This window comes from Podarcis liolepis (assembly GCF_965112155.1).
Source record: "Podarcis liolepis genome assembly, chromosome: 1".
Classification (NCBI taxonomy): Eukaryota; Metazoa; Chordata; class Lepidosauria; order Squamata; family Lacertidae; genus Podarcis; species Podarcis liolepis.
In genome coordinates, this window is record NC_139554.1 from 48,042,734 (window position 1) to 48,062,595 (window position 19,862).

At 44.0% G+C, this 19,862-nt stretch overlaps 2 protein-coding genes and 1 long non-coding RNA gene across 7 annotated transcripts in view; 2 read left to right on the forward strand and 1 right to left on the reverse strand.

Moving 5' to 3' along the window:
- The window catches only part of LOC310686219 (uncharacterized protein), a 19,560-nt gene extending 12,035 nt beyond the window's left edge, over positions 1 to 7,525 (forward strand). Inside the window, exons 2-5 of one of the 5 annotated variants that reach the window (XM_083459410.1) lie at positions 2,917 to 3,028; positions 6,700 to 6,760; positions 6,886 to 6,960; positions 7,117 to 7,525. In XM_083459410.1, coding sequence (XP_083315536.1) covers positions 2,917 to 3,028; positions 6,700 to 6,760; positions 6,886 to 6,960; positions 7,117 to 7,173 — 305 coding nt within the window. In that variant the 3' untranslated portion in view covers positions 7,174 to 7,525. Of the gene's footprint in view, positions 1 to 2,916 lie in introns of all 5 variants that reach the window. The other 4 variants (XR_014515771.1, XR_014515773.1, XR_014515770.1 and 1 more) reach the window with 4 other exon arrangements.
- The window catches only part of LOC310686241, a 15,017-nt gene extending 1,140 nt beyond the window's left edge, over positions 1 to 13,877 (reverse strand). Inside the window, exons 1-2 of the long non-coding RNA XR_014515784.1 lie at positions 13,757 to 13,877; positions 2,680 to 2,798 (exon numbers count right to left, since the gene is read on the reverse strand). This is a non-coding gene — a long non-coding RNA (uncharacterized lncRNA). The remainder of the gene's footprint in view (positions 1 to 2,679; positions 2,799 to 13,756) is intronic.
- Positions 13,842 to 19,862, forward strand: ZFP36L1 (ZFP36 ring finger protein like 1). The gene is made up of 2 exons (XM_083459392.1): positions 13,842 to 14,704; positions 17,243 to 19,862. The coding sequence occupies exons 1-2, from the start codon at positions 14,648 to 14,650 to the stop codon at positions 18,194 to 18,196; spliced, it is 1,011 nt and encodes a 336-aa protein (XP_083315518.1). The 5' UTR covers positions 13,842 to 14,647; the 3' UTR covers positions 18,197 to 19,862.

Below are 19,862 nucleotides of genomic sequence, written 5' to 3' on the forward strand. Positions count from 1 at the left end.
AGCATAATGCCAGGGCGTTTGCCAGCTTCCATGAGTTGTTTAGCCTAACCTACATACGCCTGCACAAAACGGTGCATTTCTGGTACACTGCCAATGTTTTGTTCTGGGCCGTGGGTATTAATGCCTTGCGTACATAACTACTATTTTACTCTCCGATGAAAACAAACCAAGCCAAGGTTATTGTCAGACACCTTTTTCTCATATAGCCACCCAACCCTTATTACAATAATAACAATAATTATTATTACATACTCCCTTGTTATTATGCACTGGTACAGGTAGCTTTTTTCCCACACATTAGTAGCTTTGCAGAGCTCCCATGAGTCACTTAGGAGTCTTTCTCAATGTCCCAGGACTAATTGTATGTGTTCTCTTGAAAGTTGCAGCTACTTTAAAGTAAGAGGTGCAGATAACACATCTCTTACATCATATGTCTCCATCATTTTAATGTGGCTTGTGTCTGGCGTAGTCACCCACTTGTGCCATGGGCTACACAAACAGAATAAACATGGGCTATGTATCGGGGCAACCCACCCGCAGCCAAATATTAAAATGGAGATGGAGATCTTGGCTTTTTTCCAGTGTTTGCAGACATTTTCACCCCGAGTAAATTGAATGGGCATGAAGCAACTTGTTTGTGGGCATTGGCCATGCCGTGTGTCTATTCAGTAATGGCATTGCACAAATGTGGGTACAGAATGGAGCATCCTGAGAATTACGGCTTTTGTTATTAACGAAAATTTAGAAGGGAGTCTCAAGGATCCTTAAAGCTGCAAAAACAGGTTTCAGTGCATGTGAGCAACACATAGTGAAACATCAGAGATCATGATAGGTGAATTGTCCTCATAGCACATTGAAAGATACCATTAAGCCACTCTCCATCCATTCATTCATTCATGCAGGGAAGAAAATGACTGCACAGACTCTATTAAGCCATAAGCATTTCCTTAATCTCTCTCTCTTAAAATACTGTACCAAGGTTTCATCTTGAGAAGAGGGCATGCATACAATAAATAAATTATGAAGGAGTAGTACAAACCCAAGTTCTATGCATCTGCAAGTAGTTCTCTTTCTAAACAGAGTAAATTTGGTTTAATTTGGACAGGGTTTCATAAGGCTCCTCTCTGATCTCACAGCTTCCTCACTGCCAAATGTCAAAATCCTGCTCCAAATCCTGGAGGCAGTTCTAGACCTAGTAAAATATATATAGTTTGAAAATATTTAAACATTGGCAAAACTGACAAGTTCTTTCACTTGCCTTCTTGGAAATTGCTGCAGCGTTCTTGCTGATGTTTTAAAGAACGCCTCTTGCTGGCAAGGAGATCTAGTGTGGAAAATTTCGGCACAAGCAGGATACAATTTTGTCAGGATGGAATGTCCTATGACACCATAAAGCCACCGCTGCATTATAGGTTTATGAATATAGGCTCAAATTTATATCCTGCCTCTTCTCCAAGGATCTCAGGTCAGCATATTTGTAATAATCCTATTTCATCCTCACGACGACTTCATCCTTTTTATACCGTATTTTTCGCTCTATAAGACGCACCAGACCACAAGACGCACCTAGTTTTTGGAGGAGGAAAACAAGGGAAAAAATATTCTGAATCTCAGAAGCCAGAACAGCAAGAGGGATCGCTGTGCAGTGAAAGCAGCAATCCCTCTTGCTGTTCTGGCTTCTGGGGTAGCTGCGCAGCCTGCATTCGCTCCATAAGACGCACACACATTTCCCCTTACTTTTTAGGAAGGAAAAAGTGAGTCTTATAGAGCAAAAAATACGGTAATTTTTGCTCAGTTGTATTTCATGGAGTAATGAGTCATAAAGTGATAAATGAGTGGAAGAGCTCAAAATTACTACCACTATCTTACTGACTTTTCTAACACAACTGCACAGCTTGATTTTACCAGACATTGTTAGCTTGCTTGGAGCTTTGCAGTGAATTTTGGGCCTGAGTATGATAAACTTTCTGGGTTTGGGCAAAGCATTTTTAATGTTGTTTCCAATATTTCTAGTCACCCTCAGAACTCAAACCCAGCTCTGGTTCTTCTGTCACAAAGCACCAATCTAAACCCTCCCTTTATACCAGGGGTCATCAACCTAAGGCCTAGGGGCCGGATACAGCCCAATCGCCTTCTCAGTCCGGCCCACGGACAGTCCGGAAATCAGCATGTTTTTACATGAGTAGAATGTGTCCTTTTGTTTAAAATGCATCTCTGGGTTATTTGTGGGGCCTGCCTGGTGTTTTTACATGAGTAGAATGTGTGCTTTTATCTCAAATGCATCTCTGGGTTATTTGTGGGGCATAGGAATTAGTTCATTCCCCCCCCCCCCCATGTTGCTTGCCACAACCCATTTAGAGATTTCCTTCCACTGGAAAGGCTGAAAAGAACCAGTTCTGACAGGATGGCAAGGGGAAATTTGGGACCTGGCTCTTTCCAAGCATCTACCACAACACACAAGGGCTGTTCAAGGCCAAACAAAACATGCTCATTTTTATACGATATGATCCCTATGACGTAAACAGAAGTGATGCTAATGTAAGACCTTAGGCCACCCTGTCCTGACATTGTTGTGTTGCTTGGAGTTTTCCACTGAGTTTGGGGACCTGAGTGAGAGCCCTTCCACACATAAGCTGTAGAGTAGCCTACAAATAGCTTATAGCCATGTTGGCAACACACCCAAGCAGGTGGTCATGCAGCAGTGTGAAGAATGGATGGAGTTGTCATTTTCAGCATCCCTCTGAGTTTCTCATTTTTCAAAACTTAGGTTCAGTTTGCTGTATTTCTGCATCAGTTTGCTATTTTAAAAAGGGTAATCAAAAAAGTTCATCAGCATTTTAGTATATACTTCTCTTAATAAACATATTTTTGCAAACAATTTTGCACAATATAATTCATTTTATTCTTTATTTCCAGTAATATTTGCATTTTTATGCACACTTGCCCTGAATATATGCTTTCTGAAGACTTTTTTTGTTGTTGCTGGAGAACTGCATTATGACATCTGGAGAAGCACAAAATGCAAAAGGTACATGCATTTTTAGTTTGTTTATTGTTTCAGGAAGTATGAATGTATCCCCTCAACCTGTCTGCGGCAGAATCATAGTGGGACCTACAAAAGTAGGGGAGTAAGTTCATTGACAACAGCTCTGTGTCCCCTAATCATTCCTCCTCACTCGCCATACTGAGATGATCTCAACACTCTGAAGTGCACTTGTTGAAAAGCAAAAAGCAGAAGGTGGCGCTGGAGGAATTGAGCTTGTGCCGCACCTTCAATCTGTTTCTTTTTCTAAGATGACCTATTTTATTGTTATTGTGGATTATCAAAAGCACTTACGCAGCCCTGTGAACTTGTGTAGGGCTTGACAAACAGATAAGACAAGCTCCCTGCCCTGAAGTTTTTATGGTTTAAGTAAGAGCAAGACAAACACAAGATAACACATGGGGACAACAACACTGGCAGAGCAGGGTGTAAGGATTATTAGCAGAGAGGGAAAGGGTGTGTTTTGAGGAGAGAACCGGAGAGGGGGCGGCTATGAGATGAAGATATCAGAACTAGTGGCGCAGCTATACAGCTACTAACACATTTGCAAAGCTCGGCAGTGTCCGGTATGATTTCAAATTGGATGGGAGACTGCATGTTGAGATTCCAGCTTTGCAGGGGGTTGGACTACATGAGCCTTGCGGTCCCTTCCAACTCTACAATTCTATCATTTTATGAACTGCAGGAGGCACAGAGCGGGATTCCTCAGAATTGCCCGTCTTATGCTCAATGGAGTGGGTGTAAAAATGCATAAGCACTTCGGAGTTGGGAAAGCGCAACATTTTATTTAGTATATAACACTTCATAGAAATCCACAGGTAAAGAAAAAGATAAGCCTTTGCTCCCCAAATTACAGCCTAATTTTGACAGCCAGGAAGACAACTGTGAAAGGTGCATATGACAAAGGCAACCAGAAATGTATAGGACCAGTTGCATGTCTTGGGCATGTGAGCCAGGAGGGAGGGATTGGTCTGTATGCATGTCCTTCCCACCTCTCTTCTCAGGCCTAGGTCATACATGATTTTGTGGTCATTCCATCAGCACAGCAGCAGTGTATCCCTCGACCCAGCAAAAAGTAATATCATGAGCTTGGGGTGTTACGTTGTATGCCAAACCCCTCTAATCCCTGGATCCAGCAAGTGTTAAAAACTAATCAAGCCTTCAAATTCCTGGAATAGCCAAGATAGCTTCCTGGTTAGGCGACGGGGGATTAAGGGACTTGATGTGAGATGGCAAATGAGTGGGACACCCCTCCCTCAACAGAAAAAGTCAGAGTTGAAGGCAGAGAGTTGGAATGATGTGAGCTAGAGGAACAGCAGAAAACTGGAAGACAGGGAGACAGAGCAATGTTTGATGTTTGCTTGAATCCAAAGCTGCATCTATGGGAGAAACAAGACCTTTGGGGGATGTTAATGCTGTGAACTCCTCCATCACAGGCTTAGGTTGTATATATGTGTAAATAAACCATATATCATAAAGACACCAGAGTCTCCACTGTGTCTCATTTCCAAAAGGAAACACAAACCTTGGGTACCCCTGGAATCTTACACCGCTCAGAGATTGGGGTGACATGAACAGTTAGTATAGGATTGCTCAGTAGGAGAATTTTTTAAAAAAAGAGGAAGGAAAGAGTACCCTGGCCAACTCTTGATCATTCAATGTGCTATTGTTGTTGCTCATTATACAATAAGACATGGAATGAAGCAGAGGCTTGGATTTGAAGTACAGTGGTACCTCGGGTTACAAGCACTTCGGGTTACAGACTCTGCTAAACTGGAAGTAGTACCTCGGGTTAAGAACTTTACCTCATGATGAGAACAGAAATTGTGCGCCAGCAGCACGGCGGCAGTGGGAGGCTCCTTTAGCTAAAGTGGTACCTCAGGTTAAGAAGGGACTTCCAGAATGAAATAAGTTCATAACCAGAGTTGCAACTGTAGCCCAGAGTACCTAAAGACCTCAAACTGGACCTGCCCCCATGTTCTGAACACCTGACTATGCCAAGTTGCAGAATTCAGCTTGCGGAATTCTACAGACACTCTCTTGCCTTGCCTTCCACCACCCCCTTTCCATTCTTCACACCTTTATTACAAGGGCACATCATCTGTGTGCAACAACAGCTGCCCCCACAAAGCCAGAACACACAGGCACAAGGAGATTAGAGGGAAGACCTCTATTTTAAAGGAGCCCCCCCCTTCAGCTAGTGTGATTACCACAACTCACGAGTTTTGCTTTTCCTGTTTTTAAATACCCCGCCATCCTTTCAAGCTTTTGCAGGAGAAGACGTTCACCTACCTGCCTACTTTGGTTGCTGGTCCAAACAACCCTGCAACTATACTCTGATGCAGTTCCACAGGCATTATTCTGGCCCAGCCTTGGGCCACTTTCAGGTGGGCCTCTGTGCCACATCCTGCCCAGTGCCTCATCATTTGACTGCTCCATCCCCATGCCATACAATTTAAGCCTTTTGGTTAGACTGATGCCATTTCTTTTTAAAAATTATGCTGTGCATATACATGTCCCTTTGAAAACAAGAGATGCACACAGTTTCCTCAGAGCAGCAATAGCAACAGCAAAAAAGGATGAATTGATGGCTGGGTTTTTGCCACCATCAGACTTTCTCCTCAAACTGAGGAGGGGTGAAGCAAACTGGCTTGCAAGTTATTGACAGGGCTTTCTCCCAAATGTCTGGTAAGAGAGGTAAAATGAGGAGGGGGGAATCCACTACCAACTGTGTGTAAATCTATGGAAAAGAAACAAGTGGTGGAGAACTGTCCTTCAGACAGAATGCATCCGCCCACAGGTGATACAAAAAAAATGCAATTATAAATCCACTTTTCTACATCAGCATCCATCAATGCAAATGTTATTAAAACAGCATTTCTGTCTTTTATGCATACATACCAAAAGCGAGAGAGACTAAAGTGTGTTTTAAGTGGAACATGTGAAATAAGTCTTGGGATTTATTAGTTTCTAGTTGGTCCCAGATACAAGACTCTCAAGATGACAGGAAATATCTAAGCGTCTCCCTTTTGAAATAAAAAGAGCATTCTCTTGGGAACACACATGCCATTGGGAAATACTGATAGATGCAACATGTGCAGTTAGATGTAAGACTGTATTGCAATCCGTTCAGTTCACTGGTTACAGGAGGAGAAGCAGCCTAACTGGTAATTACTGTGGGTTTGGCTTTTGCAGGATGAAGCTAAAATGAAACTAGAAACGTTCTCATAGGTACTTTCCATCAGTGATTTGCTAACTGAAGAAACAGTGTGAGAATTAATGGAGATACCTATAGGAAAGACACAGTAGAAGTGGGGTCTGAGGGATCGAATTGGTGTGAAATTAGTGTGAATTGTTAAAATATTGAGTTAATATCCAAAGAAAACTGGCTTAGGAAGCATTTTGATACAGAAAATGAGAGGCTCTTCTGTGCTATTTGCAAAAGAGAGGATGGTGGAAAGTGTAAGCACTGCAAAACAGACTTCTTTGATGCTACAAAAACCTACTTCCTCTTCAGCAGCCAAAGAAGTGGTTATTGGTAAAAACAAGTTGAAAAGTTAGTTCAACATCCTACTCTATAGACACATTACACATTACTTGCATTTATATTTCCAGTGGAAACCTTAACGTGACATTTACGTTCTGTTTATGTACAGGACAGCATATCAAAATGACACCACCGTATTTTCCAGTTATCTTGAGACTGCCACCACCACAGTGAGTTTCACAATACTGCTATATTACCCCTTGCCCAGGAAATCAAAGTATTCAGCAACCATTACAGTGTTTCACAAAACAACTGAACCCAAAGTGCTTCATGTACATTTGTCTTGATCCAACAGGAGGTGACAGAGGAGACACAAACAGGTGCTGCATGTCATTTCCCCCAGGCTAAGGAGATCAGCTATCTGTTTGAGGTACAAGCAGTCAATCAGATTCACTTCCCTCTTTCCTAGAATGAATGATGCTACTGATGACAATGCGACAGGGGCTGCATATGCATTGCCCAAGTACTTTCATGTCCAGGAAATCTTCATGCACTGCTTATTTGTAAACCTTTTACTTCCTGTTAGATTGGGACAAACATCTTTATAATCACCACAACAACCCTGTATGAGAATCCAGTGTAATTGTTCACATTTTATGAAGGGGTGGGTGCTGAGATTGAAGGAACTGTGGCTTGCCTAAAGCTGCTTTATGAGTTCACAATTTAGGCTCCCTGTGCTAAGTAGCTCTGTTACCCCAACCTACATTATGGAATATGGTTGTATGGCCTGGTCTGGAGAAGGGGATCTGTTTTTTTGTGTGGCCTGTTTTTTGGTGACCGTACAGTACTATGCTGTTGGATTGCTAGGTTGAGTAATGAGGGACTGATTTAAAATGTTATATATTTATTGTATTGCTGTGCTTTATGTCAACCATCTTGGGGAGAATTTCATTCCTGAGAAGCAATATAGAAAATAATTAAATAAAAGTATATGAGCTAGGGCAGGCATAGGCAAACTCGGCCCTCCAGATGTTTTTGAGACTACAGTTCCCATCACCCCTGGCCACTGGTCCTGTTAGTTAGGGATGATGGGAGTTGTAGTCCCAAAACATCTGGAGAGCCGAGTTTGCCTATGCCTGAGCTAGGGCCTTACAGCTTCTGAGAAACTGTTTGACCCCCTTATAAGCAGCTGGCTCAAGAGCACAACTTGTTATGAAGTTATGTAATCTTATCTCGTTCCTCTTGTATTACTCATAGGTATAAAGTCAAGAGATTACAGCTCATAATGCTTGTCTCGTGCTGTCTAAGGATTCCTGCAAAGTAATAGTATTGCCTACTCAGGCTTCCTGCTAACAATATGTACAGGTACACACTCCCTCCTATAAATGTTTGCACACTAAGCTGCCAATAATCTTTCCTCCACAGCCCTCCTCCTTCAATACTTCTTTTCACGTCTACTAGCTTTACCTAACAGTGCATGTAAAAAAGTAATGAGTTCCAGTTTGACTCATGCTGGTAAATTCATACTGGTGTGACGCAACGGAAGTACAGCTAACATAAGAGGCAATGTTTGTTTTTCTTTAGGGCACATACTCTTTTGAAGGCGATTGGCCATCTTACAAAGATGATGGGCAGTGGCATGGAAAAAAGAGGGAACCTGATTGGCTAGGGATAAATGAAGCAATATTTACCTAACCCTGAAAAACAAAAAGGAAACAAGAGGGGACTTCCAGACCGTTGCTATTTTAAATCAACAGTGGGGTTCAGTTGCATACTGGGAAATTCAGGTTGTGCAACTGTAGTTGGTTGGGAGGTCTTCCAAAATAAACCCACTTGCCACAAAAATCAATTTTTTTGCAATAAGGAAAGTGAAGAGGGAATGCACTGGAAAGTGTGGGATAACGTTTCCTTGACACAAAAGATTTGTCCACACATCCTCTTGTCCCCTGCCTCGAAAGCAGGGGTCCAAGAGGTTTTCCACTTGTCCCATACTTTCAAGGCATGGGTCCGAGTGGTTTTTCATTCGTTCAACTGCTTTCCCCTGGGAAAACCTGCTGTTTACCACTGAATCGGAACAAACATCAATCTGCAGAAAAACTGTTTGACATTTGTTTCGATTCAGCAGTAAACAGTGGGCTTTTCCAGGGGAATGCAGTGGGACAAGCAGATGTGTAGACGAGCCCCATGTCATGTAACCTCCCTGGAAACAAATCAGGGTGAATGCTCAATAAACAGGTGGTCTGGAAAAGCCCTACAAGTTCTATTGTGACATAGAATACATTAAAAGCCACTATGCTGGGCCCATGTGATGCATTAAACTAAGGTATCCACATGTTTCCACCTGTGGGGTAAACAGCAGCTGGGAGTGTTGATTTTAATTGGGAAAACAGTGGACTGTGGTTCCAGGCCAGTTTCTTCCCCTCCAGTGGTTACACACACACACACACACACACACACACACACACACACACTATCCTGACTGTGGATATCCCTTATGGTGACAGGTTGTGCTCTCATGTGTATTCCTGTTCCATTAAGATATGCCTGGTCAGATCAGCCTGCTAGTACCTAGACACAAAGCCTTGTGGGACTACAGATGTATCCCTGGGAAATCATTGCAGCAAATCATACGAAATGTTTTCAAAATAGTAAATATAATTTGACTAACCTATTAAGATCAAATGTGACCGGTTCATCATTCTTGTGTATACACACAATATTCATTTTAGTGAGATTTAGTTAGCCACATTATACCTGGGTCAGGTAATCTGTCCATCTAGTTTATTATCTCCTCAGAGTCCAGGCAGAGGCCTTTTCAAATCTTCTGCTACTTTACAGTGGTACCTTGGGTTACAGACGCTTCAGGTTACAGACTCCGCTAACCCAGAAATAGTACCTCGGGTTAAGAACTTTGCTTCAGGATGAGAACAGAAATCATGCGGCGGTGGCAGCAGGAGGCCCCATTAGCTAAAGTGGTACCTCAGGTTAAGAATAGTTTCAGGTTAAGAACAGACCTCCAGAACGAATTAAATTCTTAACCTGAGGTACCACTATATATCATTTTAACTGGAGACCTAAGGCAAAGAACCTGAGACATCCTAGATGCAAGGCTCTGGGAGCTTTGCCAGCAAGCAGCTTTGCCTTTTTTTGTTGCCCTGCCCTCTTATTCTAAACTGATCTTGACAGGCAGAGATAGGCCAATAAAAACCTAGGCTCAAATCGTTTTAGTGAAGTAATTATCTGTTCCAGCTTCCTCCTTTGAATTTAGCAACTGCTGGAAAGTCCCTGCAACGACAGCTCTAAACTAATGATTAAAATAGCTTATAATTATATATTAAAAAGGTTCTGAGCCCAAGAACAAGCATGGGGCACAGGGCCACAAAAGAAGAAGAAGAAGAGTTTGGATTTGATATCCCGCCTTTCACTCCCTATAAGGAGTCTCAAAGCGGCTAACATTCTCCTTTCCCTTCCTCTCCCACAACAAACACTCTGTGAGGTGAGTGAGGCTGAGAGACTTCAGAGAAGTGTGACTAGCCCAAGGTCACCCAGCAGCTGCATGTGGAGGAGCGGAGAAGCGAACCCGGTTCACCAGATTACGAGTTTACCGCTCTTAACCACCACACCACAGTGGCAGAAGAGAACCTGCTCCAGTTGTTCCATTTACTCTCACTTTCAGCAACAGAATACAGCAGCTTTAAAAAAAAAAGAAGAAAACTGGTTGTCTCTTTAAATACAGGAAACGTGCGTTGCTCACATTCTTTGCTCTCTCATATTTTGGTTATCTTTGGCTGATCAGCGAGGTTAAGGGAAAGGGAAGATGAGTTTCAAGCTGTGTTTCCGAAGTAGCACAGGCAACAATGAATATACGTATACAAAAAGTGACTCATGTTGGCTGTCTACACTTGTAAGCAGTGCCGTGCCAATGCCAGTTCACATGAGTTGGCATAAGAACATAAAAGGAGCCTGCTGGGTCAGGCCAATGGCCCATCTAGCCCAGTATCCTGTTCTCAGTGTGGCTAACCAAATGCCACTATGGTTGTAGTGCAGGTGGAAGGAGACTGTGAGCACACTTCAGAAACGTGCAAGGCTGAGTGTGTCCTCCAGTTGTGTTCACATAAGTAACTGGTTATGTCAGATGGTTAACCAGAGGCCTGTTAGATGTTGTTAGACTACAACTCCCATCAGCCCCAGCCAACAAGTTCAATGATCAGGGATGATGGGAATTGTAATCCAACATCTAGAGGGCCAGAGTTTCTCCATCTGTGGTTTACGTATAAACAGTAGCATCTATGTTCCTTAGAACTTAATCTGTTCCAGGAGTCCATTTGACTCCCAAAACCATTTGAAAACCAAGACATGGCTTCCAAGTGGTTGCAGGAGCTTCCTGCACTAAATCAGAAGCCGTGGAAGCTGCATCGGATGCTTGACTTCTGAAAAACGTTTGCAAACCAGAACACTTACCGTATTTTTTGCACCATAACACTCACTTTTTTCCTCCTAGAAAGTAAGGGGAAATGTCTGTGCGTGTTATGGAGGGAATGCCTACGGGTGGCATGCCTACGGATTTTCCTCCTCTAAAAACTACGTGCGTATTATGGTTGAGTGCGTGTTATAGAGCAAAAAATACGGTACTTCCGGGTTTGCTGCATTTGGGAGCCGATTTGTTCCAGAGCCAAGCCGTTCCGAGTACCAAGGTACCACTGTATTGTGATTATACAGCATTAATTTAGCCAAGCTATGAGTATGGGAGCCCCTCCCCCCAATACTTATCCTATGGGGGCCACAAGAAAATATGAAGCATCCAAGGAAGAGCCTTGTGAGGGACCACAAACAATTGCAAAAATAAACTGAGGAGGCAGGGAGATGTTGCGGTGTGTAGAATTTGACTGAGGCACATTTGTTGGAATCCCTATTTGCTTAATTTCAAATCTGTACCATTACCACAGCTGAGGCCTCTTGGAAGTTTAGCACATTTTGCAAGCCAGAGCTAACTCACAAGGAAAATCCATAGCATTCATTCCGATTTACTTCTGAGTAAAGTTTTTGTTTTAAGGTTTGAGCGCAAGTTTGTAAAACAGAGTTGAGCGGCCATCTGTCATGAATGGATTCTTTAGTTTGAGTTTCCTGGGTTGGACTATGTTGTGTACTGAATTGAATAGGAAACAAAATGCAGCAGTCTGATTGGTCCTAGAACAATAGGATCCAAAATGCAGCAGTCTGATTGATCCTAGAACAATGCAGCAGTATGATTGGTCCACAGGAGCCACCCAATCCAGCTCCAGGTGGAAGTGAATCCACAACCTGCTTGGCCTACAGGAGAATCCCAGAATTAGCTAATCACGTGCAGCCTATTGTGTAAATAATGTATATAAAGCAGATATATACATGTATATATGTATATAAAGATATGTATATAAAGCCACTATGAGCTGAATAAAGAGCATGAAATCCACGCTCGACTCCGAGTATATTTCAGACTAGATGTCCCTTCGGGCTCCCTTTCCAACTGTATGATTCTATGATCACGTAGGCTTTACATTCAAGCTGCAGGCGCGGGAACGGCTGCTCCTTTTCGGGATTTTACGCGCCACACGTGTTAAGCTCCTTCCGCCTCTCGGGCCTCTCCGCACTTCCGGAGGCGGCCATGGCGAGGAGGAGCTTGCCATTGCGCTCCCCAAAAGGGAGGAGCCACTTCCGCGTCCTTCTCGGCTCGCCTCCTTCCCTCCCCATTCGAGCAGTTTCCATCGCTTGCGAGATTTCCCGGACAAAAAGCTTAAAGCGCGGGGGTGAAAGGTGGTAGCCCTGCAGCAATGGCCATTGTTCACGCCACCCACACAGTTTCTTCCTCCTTCCCGCCTTGTCATCTGACAACTGGGTGTTATTGGGAGGGAGGGAGCAAAAGTTTCGGAAAGAGTCCCGTTTCCCTTGGGAGAAGCGGGGCAGCGCGCAAACGCCAAAATGAGCAAACATCCTCTTGCTAACTAGTAACACGTTTCGAGTTATTTAAGTGAGAGCGAGCGCGGGTTATTTCCTACAGCAGAGTCTTGCCAGTTTTCCACAAAACGGAAAAAAGGAGTAACGCAGGGAGGGAGGGAGGGACTGCGAGTCAACACGAAGCGACTCAGCTTGTAAAAATGCAAAGGCGGCGGAGGCAGCAGCAGGGCGCTGTTAAAAATGGAGGCAATCAATTTCAATCAAAGCAGGCAGCTGCGAGCCTGCCCAAACTGGAAGGCTCTTCGGAGTTGGAAATCGCAGCTACAGCCCGTACAATATAAGCAGCTTCAAATGTTCCCGGGGAGGTTGGGGGAGGGGGGAGAAAAGAGGAAGGAAAACGGGGGAGAGAGATCTGCAAAGCCTGGCTCCGAGAGCAAGTGGCCTCGTTGCGCCGCAGTGGAAAATGCACTGGAGGCGCGCTCTTTCATAACAGCCCCTGCATTTTGAACTGTGGTGCCATAAACATCTGAGGGCTTGTGTGGGTGACCCTTTGCTGTAACATGAGCACATGGAAATAGAAAGGGGGGGGGGAGGAAATAGTGGTATTTCCACTTCACTCTAACCTTCTGTTCCACAACTTAAGGGCAGCGAGAGAACTGATTTAAACTTTAATCGCCTTTCCTTCCCAGATGCAAATCGTAGAGTTCGGCTGAGAGTCACGTTCCAATGCATGTGCCTTTCTCCTAAGCGGAATCCCGCCAAAAGAAAAAAAGCGGAGGGCACTAGCATTTGAGTGAATTGGGAAACCATCTGCTAAATAATTAAAAGAAATGGGGGCGGGAACAAAGGCAGAAAGATGAAAGCGGTACCACTGTAGAAAGCTCGTCGTTCAAAACATCCCCTCCCCCAATTTGTAGTTTCTCAAGCGTGCAAGACAGAGAAAGAGCCTTTTATAAGACCTTTCTAAAAAGCCGGTCGCCCTTGCAGAAACAATTCGCCAGTGTTGGGATCCAAATCAGTAGCTGAAAACTACCGCAATCGGGTCTGTAAAAAGAACAAAAACGAGGATTCTGTTGAACAGAAATCTCTGAGCTGAGCAAATACCACTAATTCGCTATTCTAAATTCAGTGTTGTAAAAAGAAGGGCGCGCACTCCCTGTCCCTTACTGATTCCTTAGTTTTAAATTCATTCTCCGCGAGGAACAACTTTTGCAAGTTCTTAATTTTAGACTCCAGCCTTACGCACGCTTATGCGGAAGCCAATCCTTTTTTTTAATTTTAACAGAACTTACTTCCAAGTAAATGTGCCTAAGCTCACACAGCCTTGCCCTACTCAGCTCACACACAAGTGAACCCAGCTCGAGTTCACTTTGATTTCCTTCCGAGTAACGTAGTCATAAGGTTTCAACTGCCCGAGACATCAAATATACTTCCCTTTACTTGTGCGCGCTCGGTGTGAAAAGAAAGTCTAAAGTTGACTCCCAAGTTTTTGCTTTTGTTTCCCTCTAAACAACATGGAGGAAATGAAATCGCGAAGACGGGCACTGTAACAGCGCCCCAGAAAGCTGCTTCAAAGAAAGACAAAAAGAAACGGGGCTGAGAGCAAGGAAATTTTGCAAGGAAACAGTTTGATCCCGCCTTTAAGGAAGGAGAAGGGAGGGCAGGCCGGAGTGGTTGAAGTGAATAGCGTCACATGTTGCATTCAAGTCCTGACAAAAGAGTCTTATCGAGTCCTCCCCCCGTTTTCTAATTAGAGGTAACTTGCACAAACACTGTACTTCTAAAAAAAAAATCCCCCTTTTAAAAATAACAGAGATCGCCTTTAAAAAGACCCTCCTCCCCCTTTTCGCCCTTCTTGAAAGTTTTTCGCCCTCCTTGAAAGTTTTTATAGGTTTGACCGCATGGGTGATTCAGACTCTACGTCAGTCATCTTCCCTCCGCCTTCTTCCTCATTTAAATGAATTTGGAGCTCCTCCCACGGGGTAAGGTCTGAAACTTTATAAATTGAGCTTTACGCAAAACTCTTCTGGAAGGAGAGAGAAGGGAGAATTGCTGGAGCTGGAGGGGGCTAGAGGAGTACCCAGGGAAACTGGAGGCTGTGCCTTACAACACTGTGATTCATTTTATTTTTCTATTCTAATATACTTATTCCACGTCTTCGCCCCTCCTTTTGGTAGCTGAAGATGTCTACAGCCCTCGTGTCTCCAACCATCTTCGAGCTGAGTGAAGTTTTATGCAAAGTAAGTTGTAGCCCCTATTATCTCTTAAAACTTCTTAAGGGAATGGTCTCTCACTCTGCATCTGTCACCAGCCCCCCCCGTCCCGTCCCGTTTTTGCTCCAGTATTCAGCGTTTAAGGAGCCTAAAGTTTTGCTGGGTGTTGCGTGTTTTTAAGCAACGCAAAGTTTTGTTTGGGAGTTGGTCTGGAGCCTTGGAAGTTATTTAGGCTGCAATTCTGAGCACGCTTACCTGGGGGTAAGCTTCATTAAACTTAATTGGGCTTACTTCTAAGTAGGCATACTTTAGATTGCTTTGTTAGGGAGATTTGCCTAGGAAGAAGTTAAGGTAGGTTATTGTGCCAAATCTAGTAAAATGCTGTTTAGGGTACTGTCACAAACTAGCCTTCTTCTCTTCCCGTGTTTTTGACTTTGTTGGACTCTTGTTCTGTTTTTGTTCCGTTTTTTCAAGAGTTTCAAATTTGGGTGCCTTCTCGAAGAAACTTGTTAGATGTTTTCAGTGACTTGCTGGGATTGCATTCCGAAATGGTTGCCATGCAGTTTGCCCTCTTGCTTTTTGGCTCAAGTTTACAACGGCTGGTCCTTATTCCTTACTGAAGATTGAAAGCCATTCAAATGTATGAAAGCTTGTTTTTAACGCGTACAGAAGTGACTGGCCCTCTTATTTTCGTGAATCAGAAAGTGTGTTTAAGACGGCAGCCCCTTTTCCTGTGGGAGTTGCCCTTCATCCTAGATTCTGTGCAGTACTTTGAACTAAGGCGTGCCGTGGTTCAGTTTAGACTTTTGCTCATGTTGTGGAATGTGAAATTTTAGCAACTTGTGCATAGGGAGCCGAAGGTCCCTATTGCATTTCAGATAGCAAAACCAACCTCCGGGGTTCACTGGAACTCTTAACGCGTGTCTTGGAAAGTTTCTTGCTTGCAATGACTTGCTCAGCCGCACGTCTAATTGCTTACTCGGGGTGGGGAAAGATGGCTGTGGCCACTTTCCCCCGCAAGTGGGATCTGTTGCTGTTTTTCACGTCTACTGGCTTCTCCTTGGTTGGAAAGGAGAAAATCGGGTGTGTGCGCGCGCGACAGGATGGAGATGTGGAACTGGGGCTTTTGCAAAAGAACGTTTGCAGGCAAGTCACCGGCCCTTCCCGCCTCTAGTTCTGCAGTTTGCTGCTTCTTACAGCCAGCAGTTTACCAGGCTTATCTATCATTCCACTCACGCGGCTGCGTTTTTCTCTTTCAAGCGGCCTTATCTTTGCATACCCGAAGTCTTTGCCTGTATGCATTTCTCCTACGTTTATAACCAAGTTGGAGAAGAACTTGCTGGTGGGTGAGATCAGTGTTGTGGGAAAGTTAACAACTATAACTAGGTTGCAAAGCACTACTTCATTGAGAACAATGTCACATTGGAACTAGTAGTTTAAATTCTGAAGTTGCACAGCTGATTGTGCTTTTTCATGGACCCCTCATAACTTCCAAAACGGAGCAAACCTGGGTGTTGGTTTTCCACTTTGCATTAAGTGTGTTGAATATGGATGCACAACAATGACTTTAAAAAAAAAGTCTCATAGAGTAAACATAAACCTGACCGAGTCTTGCCTTTTACCAAGCATGTCTCCTTCCTTGATGCTTTCAAGCAGTTTAAAACTGAAGCTGCAGACTCTTCTTTGCTGCCAAATGGCTAATTGCAAAGGAATCCTCTTGCGGTTATGGGTGAATTTTGCCATGGATCACATGAAATGCAATTCCTGTGCAGGAGGTGGAGCAAGAGGGATGGGATTAATTTAGATTAGTAACTAGCATGTTTCCCAAAGTCTCACGCCTCTTTTCAACTTGAGTCTTACACACTTCCCCCACCACAGATTTTTTTTTTACTCCACAGTGGGATGTGTTGTATATAGCAATATTATTATTATTATTATTATTATTATTATTATTATTATTATTATTATTATTATTATTATTTATTTGTTTGCCTGTATTCACTTCTCTCCCTCCTCCTCCTCCTCCATCCTTTCATACTGGAAGGGGCATGGGAGTAGGGGTTGAAGAACGTGCTCAGAAATTTGGGAGTAACAAGGTTAGGCCTTTAAGGCATAAATTTCATAGTGTAAGTATTGAATCCATGCCTAGCTCGGAAAGGAACATGCTTGGGGGATGTGGCTGCTTAAGGAATAGTTGGATAGGCCTTTGCCTAGGGCAGTGAAACAACATGTATTTCATTGTGGCATTATGCTTGGATGGAACAAATGAACCTGAAGCAAAAGCTGTTGTATAGCAGCATTGTTTACTGTGTCGCTTTGGAAGTATTTTGACATACTGTATAGCTGTTCCCTGATAGAAAGAGGCTCATCTTTTAGATTGTGCCTTTCATTTTCCTTGACCCAACCTGTGGTGCAGAACAGAGTCTGGGGGCTTTGGGAGAGCCTATTATGCACATAAAGAAACTGGGAGGGAGGTATAGATGCCAGGTTTTAGGCTGCATCTTGCTGAAAGGTTCTTGAGGAAGTTGGGTTGTTGACTGGCCTCTCCTTTTCCCCCTGCTATAGAGTAACAAGATGCTGAACTACAGCCCTTCTGGTGTCGGAGGGTGTCTCTTGGACAGAAAGGCAGTGGGAACCCCAGCTGGCGGGGGTTTCCCCAGGAGGCACTCAGTCACCTTGCCCAACTCCAAGTTCCACCAGGCCCATCTTCTCAGCAGCCTCAAGGGGGAGCCAGCCCCAACTCTCGGGCCCAGGGAGAATCGCTTTCGGGACCGCTCCTTCTCTGAAGGTGGCGAGCGCTTACTGCAGCAGAAGCAGCCTGGCGGACAAGTCAACTCGAGTCGCTACAAGACGGAGCTATGCCGCCCCTTCGAGGAGAACGGGGCCTGCAAATACGGAGACAAGTGCCAGTTCGCCCACGGCATCCACGAGCTGCGAAGCCTGACCCGCCACCCCAAGTACAAGACGGAGCTCTGCCGCACTTTCCACACCATTGGCTTCTGCCCTTACGGGCCTCGCTGCCATTTCATCCACAACGCTGAGGAGCGCCGCGCTGTAGCCAGCGGCCGAGATCCTGCCATGGCCGACAGACCCCGCCTCCAGCACAGCTTCAGCTTCGCAGGCTTCCCAAGTGCCATTGCTGCCAACGGGCTGCTGGACAGCCCTACTTCCATAACCCCTCCGCCCATCATGAGTGCTGACGACCTCCTGGGCTCTCCTACTCTGCCTGACTGTGCCAGCAACCCCTTCACCTTCTCCAGCCAGGAGCTGACCAATCTCTTTGCTCCCAGCATGGGGGTGCAGATGCCTGGTGGGGGTTCGCCCACTGCTTTTCTCCTCAGACCCATGTCGGAGTCCCCCAACATGTTTGACTCGCCTCCAAGTCCTCAGGACTCTCTCTCCGACCAGGAAGGCTACCTGAGCAGCTCAAGCAGCAGCCACAGCGGCTCTGACTCGCCCATCCTGGACACCTCGAGACGCCTCCCCATCTTCAGCAGACTCTCCATCTCTGACGAGTAACCTGGTGTTGCCTCTCGGCCTCTTCTAGCCTCTCTTCTTACAATTTTAAGCTTGTAATCTCTCTCCTTCCCACCTCAGCCCCCACCCCCAAATCTTCTTAACATCTCTGGGTTAGATGTTAATGCAAAGATAGTCCACTTGCCTAAAGTCCACTCACTGGCTGAAACCACAAGTGCCAAAATTACAGCAAAAAGTGATAATCGTTTACAAATGTAGTGCCTTTTTTTAACATGTTCACTGTGACTATATTACCTCTCCAGCTGCAGAGGGCACCAGCAGCCTCCACAGAGCTCTGTGCATTTCCAGATGTGCAGGGAATATCCGGAACCAGCAGCTCCTATCACTGGCCATGATGCAGAATCTTCTTTCTTTCCCCGCCCCCTTTCTCTAGCCAGTGTTTTGTAGACATATGGCATGTGGACGCCTGTTAACATCCAACCCTTACCACCTTTTAAAGACTAACCTTGCCTGAATCTACTCAGGTCAGCCAGAAGAACAGCTGAGAATGGACAGTAGCTGTCACATGCATGGGACTTGGTGACTGGAGAGGGAAGCCAGATGGACAATGAAAGACTTGCTTTTGGTGCTACAAGTTCCCCGTGTGTACATGTGACACCTTCAAAAGCGAAACAAAAAAAAATGGGGGGGGGTGTCTAACGGTGTTCATTCCACACATGCAAGTTCTGTGTAAACAAAGTTCCAGTAGTCATAGCTTTAATGGTTTTGCTCTAGATTACAATAGACCTATCCATAGAGCACTCACGCCAAGCTTTTTATTTTTATTTTCCTGGGTTTTTAATTTTGTATAACTTTTCAGAAATTGGAGAGCAAATTTTGCTTGTCACTGCACAACAATATAAAGCTTATTTAACTTATCAAAACGTATTTATTGCTGAAACCTATGCTTTTTTGTTAATTTTGTTCATATTTATCTGGATGAATTCATAGAATATATTCTTTTATGTTTAAATTATGATCTTCCATATTAATCTTAAGATTGTGAAGTCTTTTTCTTTCCCCCTTCCCCACAGTTTAATATATTATACTACAATGACATTTTTTGTAACTTTACACTTTTTTGGTTATTTTATTTTTAAAAAATGAAAAATTAATTTAAAAAAAATGCAACAGCTGTGTTTGGATTATTTATTTTAGATCGTTCCCCTTTTTGTGTCAGACTGCAAATTGAGTTTAATGTGCTTCTTTGCCTCTATGCCCCAACAAGGCCTTTCCTGGATGGGATGAAATTCTGGCCACATTGCTGTCATTGAAGGCTTCGTCAATGACTTCAGTAGGGTCACGATTTCACTTCTGGCCTCAAGAATGTATACGCACAAGCTGTGCTGTGAGACGATAAAATGGAAGACTGCTTGCTTCCTTTTTTGTAAGTACTTAAAGGAAAAAAAGTCTACCCTCTGGTTTCAAGTGCCTATCAAAAGACATTCCAAATGCAGTTTGTCTTTGCATTTCTGTATTCCAAGAATGGAGTGTTTCCTCATTTAAGGTAAACTTTACTGGCACAAAGAACACATTGAATGTAATTTTTCCCATTACTGTTCACTACATTGCCTTTTTTCTTTCTTCCTTTGTGTGAGTTTATTTAAAGAATCTTTTGTAACGACTGTTTGCAGTTTAAATCAATAAACCCCAAGTGTTTTTTCAAGAA

What these genes read in the sequence shown, in the direction of transcription:
- ZFP36L1 (XM_083459392.1), top strand. Translation starts at nt 14,648, where the DNA reads ATGTCTACAGCCCTCGTGTCTCCAACCATCTTCGAGCTGAGTGAAGTT. An exon ending in TGAGTGAAGTTTTATGCAAA is followed by an intron (nt 14,705 to 17,242) that starts GTAAGTTGTAGC and finishes CCCCTGCTATAG; the next exon opens with AGTAACAAGATGCTGAACTA.